This window comes from Diceros bicornis, chromosome 37 (genome assembly GCF_020826845.1).
Source record: "Diceros bicornis minor isolate mBicDic1 chromosome 37, mDicBic1.mat.cur, whole genome shotgun sequence".
In the NCBI taxonomy this organism is placed as follows: domain Eukaryota; kingdom Metazoa; phylum Chordata; class Mammalia; order Perissodactyla; family Rhinocerotidae; genus Diceros; species Diceros bicornis.
The window spans coordinates 27,617,114-27,632,209 of record NC_080776.1 but is presented as its reverse complement, the minus strand read 5'-3'; the positions used below and the strand labels follow the sequence as shown (position 1 = coordinate 27,632,209).

General features: G+C 58.2%; 1 protein-coding gene across 1 annotated transcript; it reads left to right on the top strand.

The window, feature by feature from the left end:
- The first annotated feature begins 4,723 nt into the window (after positions 1–4,723).
- On the top strand, positions 4,724–11,445 carry LOC131399276 (aquaporin-12B-like). The gene is given in 4 exon segments (XM_058533446.1): positions 4,724–4,826; positions 4,829–5,329; positions 7,378–7,494; positions 11,276–11,445. Coding segments are annotated over 4 exon segments (891 nt in total).
- The last annotated feature ends 3,651 nt before the right edge of the window (positions 11,446–15,096 follow it).

The following is a 15,096-nucleotide window of genomic DNA, read 5'->3' as shown; positions in this document are numbered from 1 at the left end:
TAAAGAACTCACACAATTGAACAACAAAAAAACAAACAACCCGATCAAAAAATGGGCAGAGGAAATGAACAGACACTTCTCCAAGGAAGATATACAGATGGCCAATAGGCACATGAAAAGATGCTCAACATCACTAATCATCAGGGAAATGCAAATCAAAACAACACTAAGATACCACCTCACGCCCGTTAGAATGGCTATAATCACCAAGACAAAAAACAACAAATGTTGGAGAGGATGTGGAGAAACAGGAACCCTCATACACAGCTGGTGGGAATGCAAATTGGTGCAGCCTCTATGGAAAACGGTATGGAGATTCCTCAAAGAATTAAAAATAGAGATGCCCTATGATCCAGCCATCCCACTACTGGGAATCTATCCAACGCACCTGAAATCAACAATCCAAAGAGGCTTATGCACCCCTATGTTCATTGCAGCATTATTCACCATAGCCAAGAAGTGGAAGCAACCTAAGTGTCCCTCGACTGACGATTGGATTAAGAAAATGTGGTATATATATACAATGGAATACTACTCAGCCATAAAAAAAGACAAAATCGTCCCATTTGCAACAACATGGATGGGCCTGGAGCGTATTATGTTAAGTGAAATAAGCCAGAAAGAGAAAGACAAACACTGTATGATCTCACTCATATGTGGAATATAAACCAACACATGGACAGAGAAAACTGGACTGTGGTTACCCGGGAAGGGGGGGTGGGGGGTGGGCACAAGGGGTGAAGGGAGTCATATATGGGGTGATGGACAAACAAAAAAGTACAACCCAAAATTTCACAATGTTAGAAACCATTAAAATATCAATAAAAATCAAAAAAAAAAAAAGAAATAATAATAAGAAGAAATAAATACAATAATACATACAATAAGGAATAATAAGAAACAAAACCTAATTTAAAAGTGGTAGAAGATACCACTACACACTTATTAGAACGGTTAAAATTAAAAAAAAATACTGACAATATCAAGTGTTGTTGAGGAGGCAGAGCAACTGGAACTCCCTTCTATTGCTTGTGGAAATGCAAATGGTACAGCCACTCTGGGAAATGGTTTGGAAATTTCTTAGAAATTTGAACATACCCTTCCATATGACTCAGCAATCCTACTGCTGGTATCTGCCCTAGAGAAACTAAAACAATGCACATAGAAAATCCTGTATACATGTGTGTAAAGCAACTGTGTTCATAACTGAGGCTGATGGAGTCCTTCCGTGCCCAGCCCCACCAGCTCAGAGTCCTGGCTCCACAGTGCCCCCTCCTGACACACGCTGCCCTCTCCAGATGCAGCTTGTGGCTCCCGGTTCCTGCCCCAAGCCTCCCCGTCGCCCCACACCTGCAGCAGGACCTACCCTTTCCTGATGGATGTTTACAAGGAACCAGCTAAGGGACATATACGGGCAAATCCCACCTTGCCTGACGTGAGCCCAAGGAGTGGGGCTGATGCCCCCGAGGGACACGGTGCAAAGGAAAGGTGGCTGCAGAGTAGGGGACACAAAGGGCCCAGACGGGGAAATGGAGGTGGTTTTGCAGCTCCAGCTGCTTCACAAGGGTATGGAGGGTGCCGACGAGCGAGGTTCTCAAGTCCTGCTCTCTGAAATAAGGAAGACCTGGGCGTGTGACCTAGCCGGCCTCCCTGAACCTCCGTTTCCTCATCTGTAGAGTGGGACCCCCAGGACTGCCGTGAGCTGAAGTGGAGAACATTCAGTGCACAGCTGGAGCAGGGCAGTGTCCGACAGAGGCGGCGCTCGTTACTGTTAATGATCCTCACAGGCCCTGTGGCCGAGGACTCCTGCAGCTGCACCTGACAGCCCAGGCGTGGAGTGGAGGGTGTTCGTGAGGGTCCGTGCTGGGAGTGGGTGGCTGAGGGAGGTGGATGGGGGAGGGGGCAGGCCCTGGGCCGCAGGATGAGGGGAGGCAGAGTGGAGGGCTGGCGGCCTGAAGCAGAGGCAGGAAGGCCTGGGAAACCCTGCGGCATGGGGCGGGCGGGAGGCAGAGAGCAGAGAAGGGAATGCTGAGGGTATGCCTTCCAACGTGAGGTCCCGTGGGCAGGGGGACGGTGGCAGATGCCTGCGAGGCTGCCCCGGGGTGGTCCTCCTGTGGGGTTAACCTCGCCCCGTCTCCCCACTCCTTCCTCACCTCAGGGAAAGTTCTGGACCTCAAAATTGTCTACTGGGACAACCCAAACTAAAGTCAGCTCCTTGTCCCCATGCTGCAGGTCCCTTCCTCCTTGGTCTCAGTCGCCTGGCCTATACAAGGGGAGGCTGAGAGGGACAGGCGCTGGATTAGGAAAATAAAAACAGAAGGAACTGTAAGGGAGGCGGAGACGTGGGGCGTGAGATGACAGGGCCCCTCAGTGCTGGTGCATGCTGCTTCTGAGGAAAGAAGGAAGGCCTTCCTTGTTCCAGCCCTCCGCATCAAATGTGCTGCAACCCACTCTAAGGGAGCCGGGTTCAGAGCCGGGTGTCAACCCCGGGTCGGAGGGGCCTGCTGGGAAATCCAGAGATGCTGCAGGTGACAGGCCGCCATTTGGGGCATGAGCAGGACTCACGCCGCGGCGCCCTGGGAGTCAGCAGCTGGCGGTGGTGGCCAGGCCCGGCTGACCCCCCCGTGACGTCACACTCAGCACCTCCTCCAAGCGCCTGTGCTCAGCGGAACTCCTTGGAAGGAAATTCAAACCAATTTTGATGGCAGTTTTTTTTTTTAATCTTTGGAGCCGCTCCTGGGAAGGAAGGAAAGGAGAGGTTGCTGTGAGGGGTGGTCCTGCCTTCTCCTGAGGGGCAGGCAGGGGGACAGCAGGACAGGGAAGGTGCTGTAGGGGAGTGGTCAGGTGCTGCTGCAGGCTGTGGGGGTCCTCCAGGTGGGCACGGGAGAAGGCGGAGCAGGGGTGGAGGCTTCGCCTGTACCCCCTTCTCCGGTGGTCGTCCCCTGGCGGTGTCTGGACAGTGGAGCCCTCACCCTGCGGGTCTCTGGCTCCTGTGCTCAGAACCCACCTCCCCGGCTCTGCCCAGAATCTGCAGGGGACGGGGTCGTGTCATAGGCAGGTACCCGTCTCCCACTGTCCCACCTGCCTTGCTGATGTGTCACCCTGCATGGTGTGGCCGGTGACAGTGCTGTGTCCAAGAGACCTGGACCTTTTTTTGTTTTTCTGAGGAAGATCGGCCCTGAGCTAACATCCGTGCCAATCCTCCTCTTTTTGCTGAGGAAGACTGGCCCTGGGCTAACATCCGTGCCCATCTTCCTCCACTTTATATGGGACGCCGCCACAGCATGGCCTGACAAGCGGTGCATCAGTGTGCGCCCGGGATTCAAACCCGGGTCACCAGCAGCAGAGCGTGTTCACTTAACGGCTACGCCACGGGGCCGGCCCTGGACCTGGATCTTTGACAGCAGTTGCTTCTCTCTCCCCAACTTATTCCTCCTCTTCATGGAACCATCTCGATACAGGACTCCTTACATGCCACACCTCTCCTCAGCCTTTCCCTCCAGGACAGGCCTGAGGGTGGGGCTCGGGGCACGCCGCCCCTCCCTAGCTGAGCAGGCCCCTACTCTACCACGCTTCCGCCCACCCCACCCCACCACGGGCCTCTGCGCTTTGCTCAGCCTGTTCCCTCTGCCTGGACTGTCTGCTCCACCAGGCATTGGCTGGTGAATCCAGCCAGCCCTCAGAGACCCAGTGCAGTCGCCCTGTCTGGGGCAGTGGCCCCATCATCTCAGTGAGGGCCGCCCCCCTCCGCATGTCGGCTCCTCCTCTATCGCGTCCTGGGGTCACTGTGGCGCGTCGATGGCCTCGAGCCCCCAAGACCACAACCTCAGGACGTTGTGTTCTTGCATCCTGGCCAATGTTCAGTGCAGAGTCACCAGGAGCGTCCCCAACTCTCCAGTCCCTCTGAACTTGAGAGCCACGGCCCAGCAATGTGTCTTCAGAAGGGGGCCCGTTACCCACATGAACGAGATGAGGAGGGCTTCACAGAGAACCCTACTTGCCGAGGGAGGGGGTCCTCACTTCCCAGTTTACCACACTCTGGGGTCTGTAGGAAGCACCTCAACTTCTCAGCCAGCTATTTCGCTCAGGACTGACTCACAGGCATCCTTAGAAATGCATTTTTATTTGTCTATGCTGCCAGGAAGAAAATCAAAATACATGGTGAGGAGGGCCCAGTTCTGCAGGTTCAGCTTCCTGAGGAGTCCAGCACAGCCCTGCTGGAGCACCCACAGCTCCCTCCTGTGGGAGACCTGGCCCCCACAGATGGCTGCCTCCATGGAGGGAACTGGTGGCAGGTGACCCAGAGTGCAGACAGAGCCAGGGACCCTCGCCCACGCGGGGACTCAGCCCAGGCACAGGGAGCTGCCAGACTGTGCCCGTGGTGCCAGCCAACCCGGGGTGTGAGTCATGGAGCTCCCATGGAGACTTTGAAGAACTATGGCCTGTCTCCAGCACCCAGGGCTGGCCGAGTGGGGTGAGGGGCCTGGCGTGTCTCACGTCCCAGGGAGGACGCCTGGCCGAGGGGCGGTCCGCTGTGGGAGTGTCTGGTTCTGCACCTGAGCCAGAAGCTGGTGGAGATGGAGATGAAGGCACAGATGTGGCGTTCCCAGAAGCGGCCAGCCCAGGCGCACTCTCCCACAGCTCCCTCACCCTTGGGGCCAACCCCTGACAGGTCAGCTCAGGTCCCCTGCTCAGCCTGGCTCCTCGTGGAGCCCCCGGGCCAATGGCCGGTCTGAACGGGTCCCTCTGCTTCTTCTTCGCCACCTTCGCCCTCTGCCAGGCGGCCAGGAGGGCATCCGAGGCCCTGCTCCCGGCAGGCGCTTTCCCAGCTTCGCCCGGGAGGCGGCGGGTGCGGCCCAGCTGGGGACCTGCTGCCTGGAGACGCGGATGCTGTTGGAGATCGGGCCCTGGGCCGGGGGCTTCGGCCCGGACCTGCTGCTGACCCTGCTCTTCCTGCTCTTCCTGGTACACAGGGCGACCCGCGATGGGGCCTCGGCCAACCCCACCGTGTCGCTGCAAGAGCTCCTCCTGGCCGAGGCCTCTCTGCCCGCCACGCTGCTGAAGCTGGCGGCCCAGGGGCTGGGCATGCAGGTGGCCTGCACCCTGACCCGGCTCTACTGGGCCTGGGAGCTCAACGACCTGCATGTCCTCAAGAACCTCATGGCCGAGCGCTACAGCTCTGCCCTGTGCACGACAGTCCCCCACGGTGCGCTGGTGGAATGTGCCTGCACCTTCTTCTTCCATCTGACCCTCCTGCGCTTCCAGAACAGTCTTTCCTTCTACAGGGTGCCAGCCGTGGCCCTGCTGGTCACTATCATGGCCTACACAGGTGAGACCCGGCTGCCTCTCCACTAGGCCACATCTGAACCTCCATGCCAGTGTGGCTGCCATGCCACTCACACCCGAGGACACTCGGGAGAGGGGCTGCCGGCCAAGCGGGATTGCAAGCCCACAGAGACTGGTGGGGGGGGGAGTCATTTCCTGGGAAGCTGGTGGTGTGCTGGACACAGCATGGTGGGGGCGGTGGTAGGGATGGGGCCCCAGCCCCTGTCAGGCCATCCTTCCTGGCCGGACCCTTCACACTCTGACCTATTTCTGTTCCTCCCAGAAGCTCTGCACCTGGGCAGGTGGAGTGGCACGTGCAGCTTCCCCGGCCCAGAATCTGGCCTGGAGGCCCCGCACCCTCCGTCATGCCTTCCTAGAGGGCCAAGTGCCGTTTCTTCCTCACTCACATGCCCCGCTCCCCACCTGGCCCTCAATGTCTCCAGAGAGGGCAGCCACTCTCATCCTCCCTGCCTGTCTGGGCTGCCTCCCCTCCCTCGGCCAAGCCTCCTGCCCCAGCTCTCATGGGGTCCCTCAGCCCCTGTGGAAGCCACTCTCGGCTCCTAGCCTTGGCCTAAACCAGCACCCCCTTCCCAGCTTTTGGCCCCCAGGTGGGCCTTGGTCACCTGTCTGGGGCTCCCCCATGACAGCCTGCCCCTCAGCATGATGGGGAGCCCCTTTCCCACCCTCGTGGAGAAGCAGAGAGCCAAAGGCCAGTGTAGGAGACACCGACTGCTGACCTCATGTTCCTGCCATCCTTGGATTAGGGACAGAGCTGGGGACAGAACTTGGAGGTGCCAGGCAGGAGCTGCTGATAAATTCCCGAGTGGGCTCTGCCATCATTCTGTCTCAGCGATTTGCTCCTGTGGGAGGGGTCCTCCTAGCATGGCCACTCCCTCTGCCCCTGAGCACTGGGGATGGGGATGAGGCAGGACAGCAGGGCCTTCCAGGAAGGTTGCCAGGTGCCACCCCTATGCTGGGAGGGACACGAGCCTTCCAGTTGGCAGGACCTCTGGAGAGGGCATCCTATAACAATGGGCTACAGATTATTCACCAAGCAGCTCATTCCTGCTCAGGGCACTGGAGATACAAGAGGATGGGGGCTGAGGGCCGAGCTCTCCGAAGTCTCCATCCCAGGTGGGCTGGGCCCAATAAGGACAGAGCTAGGACTTAGGGCTGACTTTCTGAGACACTGACCACGGCCTGGCACAGGGCAGACACTGCGGGACCTGGACCACAATGGGCCCGGGAAGGTGCCACTAGAGTCCATGTACAAGGTGGGGAAACTGAGGCACAGTGAGCAGAGAGCTTGCCACGGGCAGGGCTCTGCAGCCACGTGGGCTGGGATCCGATCCTGGGTGACGCTCCGGAGCCCTGCTGTCCACACAGGAGCCACCCAGGTGCCTCCCCGAGAGTCAGCACAGCTGCCCGAGCCTGGTCTTCACCCTCCAGCTTCAGGATCTGTGTCCTGCTCTCCTCAAGCCCAGACTCTGCTCTGGCCCTGCCCAGGGGGAAGTCCCCACATGCTGGCCCGGATCTAGCTGCTTTTCCAGGGCTCCCCTCGCCTGCCCAGTCTACTCCTCTCTTCTGGTGTTGCTTCGTTAGGCCGAGTCCCTCTCCACTCTCTCTCTCTCTCTCTCTCTCTCTCTCTCTCTCTGTCTCTCTCCCTATCTCTGTCTCTGTCTCTGTGTCTCTCTCTCAAAGATGACCTCTCACAAGGTGGGGGTTTGGTGAAGAAAAGGACTGGGGGACATGAGTCCATCCTAGGGGATGACAGGTCAGGACGGGCATTGGACATCCCTGGAGAGACTCTTACCCTGGTTACCCCCTGACCCCACAAGTTTTGGCCTAGGATGAGTGGGACTCCCACTCACGTTCCCATCAGTACAAGGGTAGGAAGACGGGCTGGGCTCCCGGCCTGTGTGCAGAGAGCCCGCCCAGGCCCCGCACACAGTAGGACTCTTGGAGGGCACTTCGGAGGGTGGCTCTGGTCCTGGTGAGCAGGGCAGCTGCAGGCAGAGTCAGGGCGAGGCCTGTCTGTGCTTCCCTCTGCAACTGGGCCCTTCATGTCTGCCTTCTTCAACCCCGCCCTGGCTGCCTCCGTCACCTTCCACTGCTCGGGGCACACCTTGCTGGAGTACGCCCAAGTGTACTGGCTGGGCCCTCTGACAGGTAAGGGTAAGGGGTCACCGAGGCCCACAGTGGAGCTCCTGTGCTGGCTCTGAGAAACCCTGGGGGCAGGAGGCAAGGCCGGCCCTAGGCGGTAGCTCAGGGTCTGCGGACACGGATGGTCACACAAAGCATTCCTGGTGGACATGCCTGTGGGGCCCAGCCCATTGGTGGGGAGTCCATTCAGGGGCTGCTGGACCCATAGGCTTCCTGGCTGTGGGGTCCTGAGGGGAGGGAAGGATGCCAGGTCAGCGCTCTCTGGCTGCCTTCATGGGTTCTGAGGGCTCCCCTTATCCTGGGGGGAGGGGCTCTGAGTGGCCCATATTGGTTTGAACCTCATCACAGAGGGGGCTGGAGCCAAGGGTGGCAGAGGTGGGGGAGAGGAGGACCCCTCCGAGGTGCTGGGCAGACAGGCAAGGATGGCACCTCCAGTGGGGGCTCCCTGTGCCAGGGCTCCCGTGCCCCCTGCAGGGCATCCTCACAGAGCCAGCGGCCCCCTGACCGTGAGGGCGCTGGTCCTCACGACTCTGGAGCCTCAGGGGACAGTGGGCCGCGTTAGACAGCAAAAGGGAGCATGCTGTCTGGATGGGGCTGTGACGTGAGATGGCTGTCCCCTATGGCCCCTGGATGAAGCCACCCTGTGACTCCCTGAAGCCAGGGAACCCCCCTCAGACCACCTACCATGGGCACCTTCCTTCCCTGCACCTCCCTCGGGCAGAGGAGCAGCAGAGAAGGTAGGGTGAGCACAGGGGGAGGGGATGGAGCCATCCACGGCCATGGCATCCAAGTGATTCCAGCCCCAGGGTCTGAGGCCCCAGGTGGAGTTCACACCCCCTCCTGCCCTTGGTCTCAGCCCCTTGGCCCCACCACGCTCTCCACACCTCTATCAGCTAGGTAATTGAGGTCCGGTGGAACTCTGAAAGCTTCCTCCACTTCTCTCAGTCTACACTGGGGGACCTCTCAGGGAGACAGCCCCAGCCTCCCGGGGGGGAGAAGAAGCAAGTCTGGAGAGCTCCCAGGCGACACTCTTCCCTGGGACGATGACATCACTACTATTTGTAACTTCAGTTTCCGCTGTATCTGAGTCTTGCGTGCGTGTAGTCCTGGGAAAGGGATGAAGGAAAGCAGCGGTCTCCTCCAGTGCCCCGGGTCCCTTCCCAGAGGCAGCTTCCCCTCTTCTAGCTGAGTGCTTCCATATTCACCTCCTCCTCTCTAAATAACCGGCTGGCAGGGCTGCTTTGAGATTTTTCAGTTTAGGCTTTAACTCGGCTCTCCACATGGGCATGGGGATTGGACCCCTTCCTTCTTGCTGGCTCCATGCACACCCCCTCCCGTGCTCACCCTGGGGGAGGTTTACAGATGTGCTGGAGGAGACCAATAGTCAGGCTGTAGTGGCTCTGACCATGTAAACACTGGGCACAGCTGAGCTTTGACGACCCAGGAGGACTGTTTCCTGTATGACTGCTTGTTCCCCACAGTTAGGGATGGTCGCGCTTCTCCTTGGCTCAGTGTTCTGTTCCTTTCATGAATCTAGCACCAGTGTCTTCTGCTGTCAACTTCGCCCGAGATGTATGGACAACTCGGGAATTCCCCCGATGGCCCCATCCTCTATCCAGTGATGGCCCTGCGTTGCCTATTCTGGCTTACTGCTTCTCTGGGGTGGAGCACATCTCCCAACAGTGTCCTGAGAAGGGGCCCTGGCAGGAAAATTTGAGACCTCGGTGTCTGAAATAAGATGTCTTGGCTCCGACCCCACTCAATTGTCGGCGGGGCCAGGAGTTGAATCCTGGGTGGAGATCTCTGTCCTTCTGAGGGTGAGAGGCCCCCTCCATGGCCTCACATTCACTTCGTGGCCACCAGAGCAAAGCACCACAAACTGAGAGTCTTAAAACAACAGGAATGTGTCTTGCACGGTCTTGGAGGGGAGCAATGCTCTCTTTGAGGGCTGAGGGGGGTCCTTGTAGATTTCCTGGCTTCTGTGTTGCTCTCACTCCTGGGCGTCCCTTGGCTTGTGGCCGCATCACTCAAATCTCTGCCTACCTTCACATGGCCGTCTCCCTGTGTGTCTCTGTCTGTCTCTCCTCGTAGGACACCAGTAATACTGGATTTAGGGTCCACCCTACTCCAGTGTGACCTCATCTCAACTCCTTACATTTGCAAAGATCCTATTTCAAATAAGGTCATGTTCTGAGGTTCTGGGAAGGACTGAATCTGGGGGGACACCATTCAACCCAGTACAGCCTCTAACTCCAGAACTGCAGTGGTGACGGCCGAAGCCATTAGGATTCCCTTTGGAAGCCTCTCAGGGGCCGAGTGGAGAAGAGGCTGGGAGTTCAGCAGCCCATGTGCACATGCCAATTGCGTCCCTGCTTTGGTAGGGGACTCCCAACCTCTGGATGCTCCCGCTGGCCCTAGTCCACACACGCTCCTAGAGAACGCCCTGTCTCCCGCTGGGGTCAGCCGGACGTCCAAGGCTGTCTCCACAGTTATGGGCCTTTGGGACTCTGTGCTTCTCACACAGACTTGCAGTCCATCCTCCCAGGTCAGCACCAAGTGTGCCCACCTCCAGAGGGACCTGGGGCTGCAACCTGCTGAAACTTTGGGGGATTCTCTGGAACAAAATGGGTTGTTTTCCAGCTTTCTGTGCTACGGACTGAGCTTTCTGTGCTACGGCTGCTCCCTTGATTCCTGTTTGTCTTCCACTTGCTTTGCAGCTTCCGACGTTGTGTGGCGTCTCCTCCTCTCCCTCATCTTGGTGGGCTGACACCATTTACAAAATCTCTGTCATTTTAGAGCAGTTTCAGGAAACAACAAAACAGAGAAATGTGTTCTGTTTACTATCTTTGTCCAGAAGTTCAGTGAGAATTTGCCTTGAGGACGGGTGCGGGATGGAGGCAGCGCCCCCTGGTGGTTAGGAGTAGGAAGTGGGGGTGGCTCATCTGGGTGTGACTCTCCACCTGGCACCTATGGCTGGTGACCCTGAGCAAGTCACTTCACCTCCCTGGGCCTGCCCTTCCTCTGTTGTGGGGGTGGTACCAGCATCCACCTTGCAAGCGGAGCATGGGCACGTGTGGGCACAGGGGCCATTCTCAGGAGCCATGGGGCTGGTGGTGTTCACAGCAGCCGACCCTGGCCAGGCTGCCCCGAACTTTGCAGGCCAAGCAAGAGCTACTAGTGGGGGCTCATACACCACAGTCAAAAATCCTTAAAGGCTTTACATCAAACTTAAAGAAAATGTGCTCTCTTCTCCAGCCTTGGCAAACTTACCTTCCCAATGACCTGGACGGCCAGGTGGGAATTTAGGGTCCTCCACTCTGGGAGTTCTGGGCAGAACCTGGGGACTAGGAGTCAGCCAGGCCCCGCCCCTGCCCCTTGGCCCCCTGCTCCTCCCAGCCCAGGCCCCACCCATATCCCCCATCACCATATCACCCACAGCCACCCACATGGATGGCAGATCACCTTCGGGAGGCAGCCCTGGGAAGAAAGAAGCCGAGCAGGCTCTGCACGTGGCTCAGGGTGTTTGTGCAGGGAGTGCTGGACCCAGGTCCTCAGAGCACGGTCTGGAAGTGCACAGAGTTCTCAGTGGCTTGTCCCCATTTCCAAGGGGCAGGCACCCTGGGGGAGAGGGCTGCTGGGAAGAGCCAGACCAGAGTCCAGGCAAGGCCCCCCTGGTGCAGCTCTGCAGGCCCCCTCGTCCTACAGAGGGTCTGGGTGTGAGTGTCTGGGCTGTCTTGGGTTGCAGTGAACCCGCCAGGCCCTATGGTCTGACACTCCTCTCCTGCAGGGATGGTCCTGGCTGTCTTGCTGTATCATGGCCAGCTTCCTTGTCTTTTCCAGAGGAACCTGTTCTACAGTCAGAAGAATAAGTATCAAACCCTCAGAGGGAAGCCGGCCCCAGGGCCTACAGACACCCAGATGCCTCCAGAGGAGTGCAGAGGCCGGGAGCCTGGGTGACATAGGCTGGGGCAGTAGCCGCCAAGCTCCAGCTGAGCCTGCATGCTCCGTGTGAGCATCACGTGACGGCTGGGTCCCTGGCTGGACCTTGAAACCTCCCTGAGCCAAGCAGGGGACCAGACTCACACCGCCTTCCTCCCTGGAAACCATGTTTCAATAAACTATTCCTAAGATGTGCTAGTCTCCCTGGGCCTGAGAGAGTCTTCTGGAAGGGCAGGCAGAGGTGAGGCAGATACACAGGGAAGGCTTGTCTGAGTTGCTTCCATCTTCCCACAAGGTCTCTCTTTCCTCTTTACAGAATCAGAATAAAAAGTAAGACCTATGAAAGGCCAGGGTGAGTCAGCCTGGTCCTGAGAAGACCCAAGGGTAGAAGGTTCCATAGATGGTGTCTGGCTGCCCTGGACATGCCCCAGTGCCGGCAGCCTAGGGAGATCTGAGAGGCCACCACACCCTGAGACCTGCTGGGGATGTTAAGGATGGTGGCTGGAGCCTGAGGCTGCAGGGAAGTGGGCTGGACACAGGGAATCCAATCCTGCTGGCCGGCAGCACCGTGACCCTTAGGGCGGCAGCCCCACAGGGCCTCAGAGCCACACAAATCCTTTCCAATCGCTGGGGCCTTCACTGCAGGACCCTGGGCTCCCCGCCAGGGTGGAAGGAGCCTCCAGACATATCCTCCCCAAAGACCAGAGCTGATCTAGAAACTTCCACCCCAGGAGGGCAAAGCCCCCTCAGCTGGGAGTTCCTGGGGCCCCATCCAGGGAGTGAGGCGGGAAGGGGCTCCAGCCCAAGGCCCCACCCTAACCTCTGAGAAGGACAAGAGGAAGAAACCACAGAGAGGCCCAGGGTGAGCTTTTCCAGGAGGACACCAAGCAAAGGCCTTGTCTTCCTGAACCAGCTTCCCGGGGGTGGGAGAGAAAGAAGACCCCCCACCCCACTTCCCGTGACTGCCCCTTCACCCCTTTCTTTCCACTCCCCCACCCGGCCTGGTAGTGAGGCTGCTGTCTGAGCCCCAGCCTCCTACTCCTTCCTCAGAGGGGCCGCCCTGGGAGCCAGTGAGCAGGCCAGGCCATCCTGGGATAGGGCCTGAGAGCCAGCCCTGTGTGGCTTCCAGAGGGCCTGATGGGGCTGTGCAGAGGCTTCTAGAAAAAGGACTGTGAGCACAAGGCAGCGATGAGATGGAGGACCAACCAGCTCCCCTTGCGGGGGATCTGTGTGGATAGGGCGGGGCCAGCACTAGGGGACGGTCACCACAGCAGCAGCAGAGACAGCAGAGGCTGTATCCCGGGAAGGAAGAGGAGCTCCTTCTGGGACGGCCCCAAGATCTGAGGTGGGGGCCAGCAGGCATATCTCTCCCCATAGGAGTCCCTGTGACCTCTACACAAATACCGCCAGGACAGAGACTACTGGGGCTCTGGCAGTAAATTAGGACAAGGACGCACACATGGGGACACTGCAATAAAGCACATCAGCAAGTTATCAGAACCGTTCGAGGAGTGGAGCATCTCTATTTTGGAAAACTTTTAACATTGTGAAGCAAATCCACAAGCTGGGGAACAAAAATTGAATTTAAGGAACATTGCATTTGACGAAAAGAACACAATTTTCATATGAAGCTTTGATGAACCAATTAGGTCCCTGTCCAGGACTGAGGGGAGGGACAGTGAGCTCAGGAAATCCCTTCCACGTGAGCCGCATTTATAAATCATTGTCCTAAGAATTCTCAGTCTATCCGGCTTCAATTTGAGGGATTATGTAATCACTGATCTACGAAGGGCGATATTCGGGTGCGGCCAGATCTCCAGGCCCCAGCACAGGCACTTGGGGTGGACAAAGAGATGGACTTACTCTACTTCTAAAACTAACAGTTTCAACTAATTAAATTTAGGATTAAAAAACAGTCTGGGAGACACTGTTACAACAAGACCCCTTTACTTCGACATTCATCATGTGGGTGTGTGAACGGCTCTGGGAGACCTGCCCCGTGGACGCTGCGGCCCCCCGGCCTTCGGCCCGAATCCAGCTCTGGATGATGATTACCCGCTCGGGGTGGGAGTTTTTCTTGAGAGGGAGCCTGGTCTCCAAACTCGTTTCCTGTGGCACCCCTCTCCTCCTCGCCCCCACTCTGACCCTGATTGACATCTCTTGGTACTGGGTTCCCCAGAGCACACTTCAGGGGGTTCCTGCAGGTGAGATGGGGCCATGGGGGTGTCCAGCGGGGACCTGACCTCAGCTGTGACCTGGGCGCGGGCAGGCTCGCTCTCCTCCAGCTCATCTACCTGGGCTTCTGCTGGGAGACAGCCCTCCCCTCACCAGGGACAGTGCCCCAGATGCCCTAAACAGAGTTCACAGGTCAAACCCACCACTTCAGCCAGGCCTGCCCTTGGCAACTTAGGAAGGTGACAAAGATCTCCCTGGATCTCTGACTACCCTGCCCTGCTTGCAAGTCTGGTCTTGGGTTTGGAAAGGACCTCAGAAATCAAACTGTCACCCCTGACACCCTCCCTGGCCAGCCACTGCCTGGCCACACCCAGTGACAGCTGGAACCGACGACTGTGGGCAGTTTAGAACTCTGCAGGGTGGGGCGGGGCCAGAGACACAAGCCCAAGCTGAGGGCCCACCTACACGGCTTGACTTTGGGCACCGTGGACCCTGCTCGGCTGATCCCTCTGTCACCATGGCCCTCAAGTCAGGTAGGGCCACCGTGGGGCTTAAACCCAGTTGTGGGCGTCCAGCTGTTCTTTATTCCTCAGAGCACTGTCAGATCATGTCACCACCAGGGACAAAAGTTGACCATCAGGAGGACAGCAGGCCTCCTTCCCAACGACCCTGAATAACCCTCCAAGGACAGCTGCCTCTGAATGAGGTGGACACGGGGGTTCATCCACCTGTAATCCGGAGGTGCTTTTCACCGCCTCACAAGGTGGCGCGGTGGCTCGCCATGTCAAGGGCACAACACAGTGTCCAGCACCAGACAATGCCCAGTGACCATCCACGTGGGTCACTGAGATGGTCCAGCTGGAGCCACAGTCGGCTGAGCAGGACCCTGCACTGGGGGGACGGGTCTGCATCTCCTCCCTGGTCTGAGTGTCGTGTGGAGGCCCCCCTGGGGAACGACTCTGACCCTGCCGGCGACAGGGAATGGCTCCAGCCCCTCCAGAGACTGTGTGGGTGCCTCTGCTGAACCCCCTGGGTCTGACCAGAACCAGATTCATCCGTAGGAAGTGGTGGTTCTAACCTGCAGCCACCCCCTCTGTGGGTCTCATGCCCAGAAGCTGAGAAGCCTTGTATCCTCCCCTCCCGGAAGAGACCAGGAAACCCTTGCTTCCTGAGCCCGATGGGCGCCCATCACTTCTGAGAGCTCCGCCCTGAGACTTGCCAGCCAGGACAGAGTCCGGCAGAGGCTTTTCCTGCCTGTGACCTGCGGATTTGTAGTTCCTGCTCAGTCTTTATCTCACTTGGAAGCCTGGACTTACCTGCCGGTTTCTGCCCTAAATTCCTGTGCTGGTGGCCCCTCCTGTAAGGAGAACAACTGCAGTCAGCTGTGCGACTTGGGAGGCACTGGCAAAGCCTCCCCCATCGTGTTACCCCCCTGGTAACTGCCACAATGCCGGCCCCCAGCAAGAGTGTGGTGTGGATTGTGGATGGGGGCAA